The 11497-nt window shown below is 31.6% G+C and overlaps 1 protein-coding gene across 5 annotated transcripts; it reads right to left on the bottom strand.

The window, feature by feature from the left end:
- Positions 1-2141: 2141 nt before the first annotated feature.
- Positions 2142-3192, bottom strand: LOC149208774 (uncharacterized). Of its 5 annotated transcripts, none has more exons than XM_089394141.1 (4): positions 2923-3192; positions 2762-2829; positions 2641-2680; positions 2142-2548 (listed from the first exon to the last, which is right to left on the bottom strand). In XM_089394141.1, exons 1-4 carry the CDS (start codon positions 2926-2928, stop codon positions 2399-2401), a joined length of 264 nt encoding a protein of 87 aa, XP_089250267.1. In that variant the 5' UTR covers positions 2929-3192; the 3' UTR covers positions 2142-2398. The 5 variants fall into 5 exon arrangements, with proteins under 5 accessions (XP_089250267.1, XP_089250264.1, XP_089250268.1 ...); XM_089394138.1 differs by having other exon boundaries at positions 2936-3192; XM_089394142.1 differs by having other exon boundaries at positions 2142-2462; positions 2936-3192.
- Between the last annotated feature and the right edge of the window lie 8305 nt (positions 3193-11497).

Here is an 11497-nt window from a genome sequence, read left to right as displayed (position 1 = left end):
TTTGTTATGCAACAACCACATAAGTGGGAGGACTACCTCCACCTGGTGGAGTTTGCCTACAATAATGTTTATCATGACTCACTAGGCATGAGCCCTTTTGAAGTATTATATGGGAGAAAGTGTAGGGTATCCAAAAAATGGAACAACCCCGATAATAATTAACAGTAGGTTCTAATATTTTAGCCGAAATGTAAGACACGGTTAACAAGGTTTGTAAGAATTTAAAATCTACCCAAGATAGGAAAAAAATTTATGCGGATAAGAAATGATGTCATAATGAGTTTCAATTGGGGGATCATGTATACTTGAAGGTCAAACCTCATAAAAGCACCTTATATTGGAAGGGTTGTGCTAGATTAGCACCCCGGTACTTTGGACCATTTCAAATCTTGGAACAGATTGGACCAGTAGCATACAAGCTAGCACTCCGAGGCCATATCGGAGTACACAACGTTTTCATGTCTCTTTGTTAAAAAAATATGTGTACGACGCTTGGCATATTATTAACTAGTAGAATATACAGGTAATAAAAGAATAAAAATTGATAACTTATGATTTCTTGTGTTGAAAAATTTCTAACAGCATATTATATTTGTGCAAGTTGAACCCGAGGGAGAATTTATGGCAGAGCCTCTTCGTATCTTCGATCGGAGAGAAACCATGTTGCAAAAACAAGTCATCACCGAGGTTAAAGTGCAGTGCAAGCACTTTGGCCCAGATGAAGCTACTTGAGAAGAGGAGGAAATAATGCAGAAATCCTATCCGACACTATTTTCCCGAAAAGAACACCAGGGATGGTGTTCCTCTAAAGGGGAAAGATCTATAACACCCAATGATGCACGAACATTTACTTATTGCCAAGTTTTACTTAATACCTTTAATTTTTATTCTTTTTAACCAGGATTGTTAAAGAATTAAAGCTAAGAAGCTGAAACATATTTTGTTAATTATTAATTAAAATTTTAAGCAGTTTGTAAAAGAACTAGAGAAATCTAATAAATAACTCCTGAAACAGTTATAGGCAGTTGCCCATCTTTTTCCCTCAAAAGGGGAAATACGAGAACCCTGGAGGTGTTGGAAATTAAAAGAAGAGCAAGGATTATGCTATGGATATATTTCCTTGAGTTGGACAGATTACCCATGGAAAAGGATCGTGAATAACAGTCAAAGGGTATGAGACCTGAGGCTGGACCATAGGTCTTGATGCCCAAGTTACCAAACTTATTTTATTCACTCACAAGAGTTGGAAGAGGTCAGAGGGTAATTCTGGATGTAATTTCCTGATCCATGGCTAGGTGTTCACGCCTTCCACATAGAGGAAATACGTGCATGTTTATAATTAAAGCAGGAAAAAGAGACAAGTATTATTTCTCTGCTTGGTATTCACTATTAGGAAAATATTATTTGGTTTATTATTATGTAGTGAACAATTATCATGCTAATTAATTTCTTGTAAGATTTTGCCATTGAAAATTAGTAGGTATTTTTTGTCTTTAGTTACATTTATATCACATTTAGATATTTACAGGCATCGATGCATAAGAGAGATAAAGATAAGAGTGAACTTTCAACCACTATAAAATAAAAGTGCATCAACTATTTAAAGCAATAAATGAAAGAACATATTATAGTAGAAAGAGCTATATTGATATTAATTTTCTAGAGACACATTTCCTTGCCAAAGTTTTAAAAGCATACTATGTAACTGGAACCCTAATATGCATTCTGGAGTCATGGTCGACCCATAGAAATTAATAAATTGTATTCTGATTAACCTCAATAGAAAACATACAAAATATCAGAGATAATGAAAATTCACTAAAAAGGAAGTTATTTTAGCTTTGTTCATTTTAAAGATTACCAGAGCTCTAACCAGAACTATATATTAAACATAGTAGCCACGAGGGTTCATATGGCTCTCGCTCAAGTTTTGATTGAGCACCGTGAGCCAACCACCGAAGCCAAACTTGATCTACTTAAAAAGAAAATCTAATCAAAAGAACAACAGTTCTGAGCTTTAACAAAGAATCAAAAACAAGAATAATCTATATTGTTCATGTTCGAGAGAGAACAATCAAAAACCCAATACCGGTTTACAACCAACCAATCCAAACATTAGAGGAAGCCCTAGTCACGAGTCCTCACAAATGATACAGGGAGAATTTGGAACCAGATAAATAGTAGTTATGTATATATTAAAACATCAAATAAATGATATGCATGTAAACCATCAATAAAACCCTTAACATCGATACTGCAAAATTGGTATCACAAATATGAATCAGTGCCACCATTTACCATCAATTTACACAACCTACATTCGCAAATTTGGGGAGATCTGTATCATCCCAGCTGATGAAAACACAAAGATTTTAACACAAGGAAATACACCAACCCCTTAGCTAATTGAGGTTGGTTGCGTGAAACACAAATCACCAGTGCAAGCCGATGGAATGCCCAACCTGAAATTGAAGTTTACATTTGTGATTAGAGAGTCGCCTCGCTCTGAACCCCTTCTGAATATACACATATTACAGCCATAGCATACCTATAGTCCATATAATGCCAAGGATTAAACCCTGACAACCACACATAAGTGATTATTTAACAGCGAAGTGTTTGTGTAGGAATTGTGCTTACCTGAGATGAGACATACCGAACGATGGGAGGTGAGGCACAACTGTAAGAGCACAACACTGTCTTTATGGGTTTTTGGGGGGGTAAACTTGCATGAATACACTTCCATTACATTAACCATTACCTCTTGTTCACAGGAGGTTTCCAAACACGCTCTTCCGGGGCAAAGACACCAGATATCAATGGCTTTACCTGTCACAATAGTCAAGTAAGTTGATTTGGGAAAGAATGTCAAACAAGGGAAGAATTTAAAATACCAGCTGGGTTTTGGGTGTTTGTATCCACCTCCATGCTTTACCTGGTAGCTATGGAGTTGGCTCTTGCGGGAAAGTTGCTTCATACTGCCGTCCTCCATTCTGGTTTCCCACAGTCGCAGAGCCCAGCTGCAAGCCTCTCAGTGTGACAAAATGACCCAGACATCGATTGCCCTTGCATTATTCTGCAGGGCAGAAACCCCAAGTTATTGAAACCATATATCTCCTCTGATCGGACGGTGTAGGTTAGGCTAGGTGCGATCTAGATCCTTCAGCCAATCCCTTCATCACAAAGTGCAGGACTGCCATGGTGTCATCGAGAGGGCCTTAGGGTTCTCTTTGCATTAATGGAGACCCATGCCACCAAATGTATGCCAGCAGGGCGGTAGTAAATGTTACAGGAATTCTTAATGGTGATGGTAATAATAATAAAAAATTCTTTATTTTGTTAGTTTCATGTATTAGTGTGTTTGAAAAGTAATATATATCTATAGTCTTACTAATTCTGTAAAAAAATTAATTAATTTTTTTTAGTAATTAAATAAAATATAATATCGATTCATACAAGAAAATATAATTAATTTTTTCAGGGTAACTAGTGAATCTGTAATACCAATTAATCAATGCAGTTTTCAACATGTTCAAATCTTTACTACATTGGTAAAATGTGTCCATAATATATATATATATATATATATATATTAACATTTTAATGGTAATTAACGAATCTATAAAACCAATTAAGCATTATTATTTTCTTACTATTTTCAACTTGTTTAAATGTTTACTACAATGCTAAAATGTTCCCAGAAAATATAACCTAAATGGAAAAATAATCAAACCCATGAACTACCACTTGAGCTATTGTCTTTTAACTTATATATATATATATATATATATATATATATATATATATATAATATAAAAATATAAATGAAATTATAAATAAAAGGTTACATCCTTCAAATTTTCTTTCTTTAAAAAAACATTCTTTAAAATACATGAAGATGTGTATGCATCTTTTTCTTTTTTTAATAAATGAATGAAAAATATAATTCCTTCTATATTCACATCCAGAAATTTATTATCCAATTAAAAAAATAATTTATAAATTTTTTAGTTAATTGTATTTTTTTAAATAAAACTATTTTTTTTGGTTGGTAAGCACGCACGGGGGATTTGAACCAGCAAAGAATGCATTAACAATGCACCCATTCACCATCAATCCAAAACCTGGTGGGCTAAATAAAACTATATTATTAAATATAGAAAATTATTTATTTTTACAAATTTATAACTTATGCATATAAAAATATATATATATTTTTAATTATTTTTAATTTTTTAAATTAAATCATATTATTTTAAGTAAACATTTTTTAAAATAAATATACCTTTGTTTTTTCCTGAGTGGATAAATATGATATATAATTCCTTCCATATTCACTTCCAAAATTTATTGCCAATTAATCAAATAATTACATTTTTTTTAATTGTTTTTTATTTTTATAAATAAAACCATATATTAAATAGTGAGAAAGTATTTGTTTTTACTTATTTCTAATTCAATAAAAAAATTATATTAAAGCGTATATGTTTATTATAATTGCTTTTATTTTGTAAATAAAATTATATTATAAATTGTTCATAAAGTCCTGATTTTATTCTCACAAATCTATACTTTCAGTAAAAAGCTGTCAATGAAAGTGTTCATGTTTATGTTTCAAGAGTCCCTTCTCCTTGGATTTATCATCTATTTAGATTTGCTTCTCTTTATTTTTATTACTTTTATGTTTACTACACTTTCCACTGGTATCCATTTGCTTTGAGGTGTCTTTACTACCTACTTTGTTCTTTCTTTTCTATCTGGTTTGGACTTAGTTCTCAATTCATTTTCACGTATTATATATTTGAGCTTATCTGGATAGGTCGCAAAAAGCGGCTTCTGATGTCACTCTGCACCTCCTTACCTATCACAATCAAACCATCCAGTTCTCCATCCAACCCATACATTCCTTGTCTCTTGGGTGGGTTCTCACAAGTTGGTTTTTTGTCAACGTAGCAGTAATATTCTCAACAATAACCCACCTGTGAGTGCCCACTCAGGAGACATGTAAAGTATGGGTGTGATAGTGAACTGGACGGTTTGATTGTGCTATGTAAGAAGGTGCAGAGCAACATCTGCAGGCCGCAAAAGCCAACAACCAAGATAAGCTCAAACGTATAATACGTCAAAATGAATCGACAGCAAAGTGTAAACCGAGAAAAGTGGAAGAAAGAAGTTAGTAAAGAAATGGATAAGACAATGGATAAGAAAATTAAATTAAGGTTAGTAAAGAGATCTAAAGGCAAATGGATAAGAAAATTAAGTACAGTAAAGAATAAAGAAACGTAAAAGACAATGGATAAGAAAATAAATTAAGGTTAGTAAAGAGATCTAAAGGCAAATGGATGAGAAAATTAAATTAAGTACATTAAAGAATAAACGCAAATGGATTAAAAAACTTAATGTGTAGTGAAGAAGAAAACGTAAAAGGGGCGGCTTTTAATGCGAAACATAGGTGTCTAAAAATAGACTTAATAATATGTTAGCATCTTATAATGTAATTTTATTTATAAAATACTAATTGCATAATAAATATTAGAAGTTAATGGGTAAACAACATCATAAACCATTTATTTCTTCATAGCAAAAGTATTGTAATGGAATCAAGGTTGGGAGTAAATATTTTTTTTAAATAAATTTTTTATTTACAAATTATATATATAGTGTTGTGATTTAGAAGAACACAGCAGTTCGCAATTTAATTACCAATAGAAAGATTTGAACTTGGGTCACCATTAGGGCCACTCAAATTGTATATAATATACTTGTTCAGTTTGAATAACCAAATTAATCTTTTTATAATATTTTATTAAATTAATTTTCACATTAAATTTATTAATTATTAAATTGGGAATATTTTTTTAATTGAAAATTTATTAGTTTTTTTAACTTATAATAATATTAATATAAATTTTATTTTTTGAAATTTTATATTATTTGTTAGTTTATTTTATATTATTGGTTAGTTTCTTTTGTTACTTGAGAGGTATTTCTACTTTGGAAGTACCTAGCTTATAGAAGTGATTGAATACATTTTACTCCTTAGAAAGATTACTTAATTTTATAAATTTGAGAAGTGTACCTTTTTAATTAATAACTAAAAAGTGACTTTTTATAAAATTAGCATCACTGTATAAAGTTGCCTCACTTAAAAAAATTATGTGAGCCCAATGTGAGATTTTGTCATGTCATGACCACTGATCCATGAGAAATAAAATGAGAGAGGGAAAGTGAAGAGCCACACCATTCTTCATGTGATTTGGAGAAAAGGAGAAAGAGACATAAGGTAGTTCAACAAAGAAGGGAAAAGTATAGTGGCTACAATAGTAAGCTACAACCGCTAGGTGAAATTAATTCCAAGGGAGAGAACAAGCAAAAATTTTGAGGAAAATATAACTAGTTTTACGAGCAAGTTGGGACCAAAATAATGGAGTTGTCTTTAGTGTGACTTTTTGGACTTTCCGATGCCGGAATTCGGTGGAAACTTTTGAGGTGAAGTATTGATTTCTGTTATTTAAATTGGTTTTTTGACTCTACATATGGATTCAGCACCCTGAAAAAACCCTAGGGCACTCAGATTGTGCAGTGTTTACCTATCAAACTTGTGATTTCAATAAATTCCTACTGAATTTTATAGAAATTAAAACAGAAAAACCCACCATAAAAGCTTTCAAAAAGTCACACTAAAGATAATTCACAAAATAATTGTTGTCCAATGGCTAGCCACGTTTACTGCAAAGAGCAGGAACACAATCTGACGAATTTCATTCATGGATGTTGGGGTTAGAATATGTATTTATTGTGGCGTTAGTGTATAGAAATCGAGGGTGTCTCAACATTATTTTACAAGATGTTTGGAGCATGAATTTCAAGATTATTAGAGGCTCAAAATTCAAGATAGGTTATGGGAACAAATTTATATGGGTAGGTTATGTGTTAAATCTGAGCATTTAATGGGAACAATTTTCTATGTGAGGGACTTAGAAATCAAGGAAATCTCTCTGGGAATTTGAGGAACGTTTACAACATTTTCTCCATGGAAATTTTGGGAAAAAAATCAACGGAGATAAGGCGATTTGATTTTTGTTATTTGATGTTGTAAAAATATTTCATAATAAATATAATTTTTGTCTTTGGCTAGTTTTCCCTTTAGGGTTTAAGTGAAAAATAGAAATAGATTCTATGTGTTTCAATTTTTGACATTAGTCATGTTTATTACAACAACATATCAAATGTGGATTGAACCTTAAACTTGATGAGGAATCACTAAATTTGAAACCGGGGTGACTCTACACAAAATTTCTACATCATATGATAGCAAAGTGGGTAGATTAGCTAAGAATAGTGACCAAAAAACAAGCATAACAACAAACTAAATAGAGTTTGGTGGTTGAGAGGGATTTGTTATTTACCCTTCGATAACCCTAAAACCTTCTGCTGGTAGGTCAATGGCAACATGCTTGAGGATGGAGGATACGACAAGCGGGGATGAAAACTTTAGCCCATGGAAAGGTAGGTTTATATTGGTGCTTTAGATATTTGACTTGTGGGATATTGTTGAGAATGCAGTATTTCCACACACTAAGTTAGTAGTATTGATTGATTTTAACAAGAGTAATGTTAAGGCCGAGATCTCGGGATGATATTAAAGGCCACCTTATTCCCCATGTTTCAGGGAAGACTTATGCAATTGAGATGTGGGTATCCTTAAGAAATCTTTTCCAAAGTAGTAATGAGAACAAAAAGATTTTGTTATCAGAAAAACGAAGGAAAGCCAAGATGACAAAAACTGACAATGTTCTCATATCTCAACAATGCAAGTGATATGAGAGATGAGTTGGTAGCCATGGGAGAAACCATCTCCGATGGTAAACTAGTTAGATCAACCATCAGTGGTTTTACGAGGAGTTGGGATGCTTTCATTAATGGAACACTAGCTTGTGAGAAACTTCCAAATTGGGGAAGGATGTGGGATGATTTCCATCAGGACAAGATAAAGTGAAATGCCAAAAATGGTGTGCAACACGGTGGGGAGATGAGGAGAATGTTTCTCTTGTATCGAAGGGGAAAGCTAAGGTAAATGGAAGTGGAAAATCTACTTCTATGAAGGACATGAGAAAAATGAAATGCTTTGCATGTCACAATTCTGGTCATTATGCGAGCCAACATCCATAGAAGATGAAGAATAAAACTAAGAAGAAGAAGAAGAAATAGGAACAAGTAGAAGTAATAGCTTCTTCTCAAATTGATGACTTTGTTAAGAAATTTGAGAAACATTTTTCTATTAGCACTTGTAATTTGGGGAGTAGGAGTATTTTTGTGTATAAGGACAATGGGTTATGGCTAGTGGACAGTAGAACATATAGTCACATGATAGGGATGAGAATAATTTTCCTTAGTATTTCAGAGATATGCTTAGACTTCCATTTGAGATGTGGTGTTAGCACCATGCATGGAGTGAAGGGGGTTGGATGTGTTAGATTCTAGCTAGAGTTATGAGGATTTTTGGAGGTGACATGGATGTTATTTTTTCCAGGGATGATGGTGCACATGCTCTCGGTATAAGACTTGGATGATGATCAATATGGATTTTTGTTTGAGGATGGATAAGTGCTTCTATTTTTAAAGAGAACGACCTTGGATGTAGTAGTGGTGAGAATCCCAAAAGCAAACAACCTATCGATGATCAAGTGAGTAAGGTTCACCTCCCCTACATATTAGGCACCACAGACAAAATTGCCTATATTTTAAAGAAAAACAATATTAAAACTACCTTTAAACCCATGAATACCATTAGAAAATGCCTTAAATCAGTCAAAGATCCTGTTGATCCCAAATGCCACAAAGGAGTTTACATGGTTCCTTGTTCATGCGGAAAAACCTACATAGGGGAAACTGCTTGGTCTATCCAAACTAGGAATTAAGAACATGTTGTTGACATAAAACACAAACGCTCAAAAACCTCAGCTCTAACTAAACACTCCTGTAAAACCAATCGTCATGTCTGTGTTGAAAACTCCAGAGTAGTGGCCAAAATCAATCATTACCACCATAGAAAATTTAGAGAAGCTATAGAAATAGGCAAACACCTGAACAACCTCAACCGTGATGAAGGATGGAAAGTCAGTGACAATTGGATTCCTACCTTAACCTCCCTATCCAACCTCCCCCGCACCCTCTACTGCCATATCCTCTCTCCAGTGAACCTTTCACACTCATCACTAAAACTACTTTTCTCTGTCCTCACCTTAGTCTCAATTAATCACAACATATAATTTAATACAATCATATGTAAATTAAAATTGATTAAAATTATCTAAATTTAATTTTTAATATATTTCTAAATCTAAAAATCTATTAATTCCATCCAAAAAATTAGATTAAATACTCATATTACAAAAATCCTAATAGCATTCTTAATTAAATTCTAAAAATAATAAAATTAAATTAAAATGAGTCTAATAACAAAAATTCAATTATTACAATAAATTTATTAATTATTAATTAACTAATGACAATATCATCAATTATATTCCCATTACTTAAACACTAAACCTGACTACCTCACTCTCAATTAATCACAACATATAACTTAATACAATCACATTTAAATTAAAATTGATCAAAAGTATCTAAGAATTAAAAAAAAAAATTATGTGCTTTCAATACTAAAATTATAGAAATCCTAAATAGCATTCTCAATTAAATAGAATTTAATACCATCATATTTAAATGAAAATTGATTAAAATTATTATAGAAATCCTAATAACATTCTTAATTAAATTCTAAAATAATAAAATTAAAATAAAATCGAATTAAAAATTAATTAACTAATGACAATATCATTAATAATATTCCTAATAAAACTTATAATAAAACAAAATATAATTAATATTTCTTAGGATTCTAAATATTTCTAAGAAACTAAAAATAAATTAATAAAAACAATGTGATAATTAATTAAAATTCAATTATTATTATAAAAATACTAACTGTAATAATTATCAAGTTTTATGAATTATAAAGTTTTATTAATTATCAATTAACCTAAACTAAGGTACCTTGGCTACCATCTTTCTCACTCTATCACCATCTCACACCTCTATTTATTCATTATGCTGAGATCTAGTTTACATACTTTCTGATCTACCCTGATGATGACCCACAGTGGATGGCTCCAAACATTGATACAAAGAATTATAGATACGATAATCTGGAAGAAAACTCTACACACAGTTTTTAACATTTAGTTTTTCAATATATATTAATTATAAAAGAGATTAAGAAGAAAGTTTATATTTGAGTTTTGAAAAGTGTGATTTTTGTTAATATTTAATTTTTAAATATATATTAATTAAAAAAGAAATTGCGAAATTTTTTATAATTGAGTTTTGAAAAATGTGATTCTTCTTAATAAATTCTAATGTTAGAACTATTTATTTTTATATTTATATTGATTAAAATTATTACAATTATCCGAATTTCAAAACGAACATAAAAAAATAAAGTACTGTTACCGGAAGGAAATATGTTCAAGATGTAACTTGTAACTATGGTTAACTCACGGCCATCGTGAAATAATTGAAAACAAATATTATCCTGACTGACAAGATTGTAGATATATTCATTATTAGGTTTAAATTTGTAAATAGACTTTCAACAGTTTTAAATAGCAACAAATGATATATCTTATATTCATATGCTCTAATAAAACCATAGATTGTTTTAGTGGCTACCATAATTTTTTTTCTACTTTCGTTTCTTGGTATACAAACGTTTATTGCACAGATTGTTCAATGATAAAGATTCATGAGACCAATTCTGTTGAATAAAATTTCATGCTTTTACTTGCTGGTATATCACGCCTCTCGTCCAAAATTACGATGCATATCTCAAACCTTTTATTGACATGATTGTAATAAAGCATCAAAAGCACTAATAAAACAAGGGCAACTGCGTAGCGGCAGTCCCTGCCTATAAGAGACTACTTCATAAGAGCAGTACGGCTGTATGAGACTGATTGGCAATGGATTAAAACTATTTACACAACTGTCCATCCTATAAGATACTACTTCATAAGAGCAGTACGGCTGTATGAGACTGATACTACTTCATAAGAGCAGTACGGCTGTATGAGACTGATTGGCAATGGATTAAAACTATTTACACAACTGTCCATGGGAGCGAGCTTGCTGAGTAGTTGGTTATATGTTAACTGCTTTAACAAGTCCAATCTCACACCAGGTGAACGTAAACAATAGCAGAAATATTTTTAATTTCCAGAAAAATCAAGTAAAATCATGAAAAAGTATTTATAAAGCAAGAAAATAATCGTATAGAAAAGGGAAAACATATTGCAAAGTGTTGTGAAATGTAAAAATGGAAAACATATTACAATCCTGGAGCATTCTGAAACTTGAAAAATGGCCGCAGAATATATACTACACAATGAAAGTGGAGAAAGAAAGGACTTTTCTTCCCCAAGTCTAGCTTATGTGA

The sequence above is a fragment of the Pinus tabuliformis genome, chromosome 1_2, assembly GCF_031772625.1.
Source record: "Pinus tabuliformis cultivar Carrire ecotype Pingquan chromosome 1_2, CPIR1, whole genome shotgun sequence".
Classification (NCBI taxonomy): Eukaryota; Viridiplantae; Streptophyta; class Pinopsida; order Pinales; family Pinaceae; genus Pinus; species Pinus tabuliformis.
Note: the sequence above shows the minus strand (reverse complement) of the source record. Positions and strands in the feature narration are given on the sequence as shown.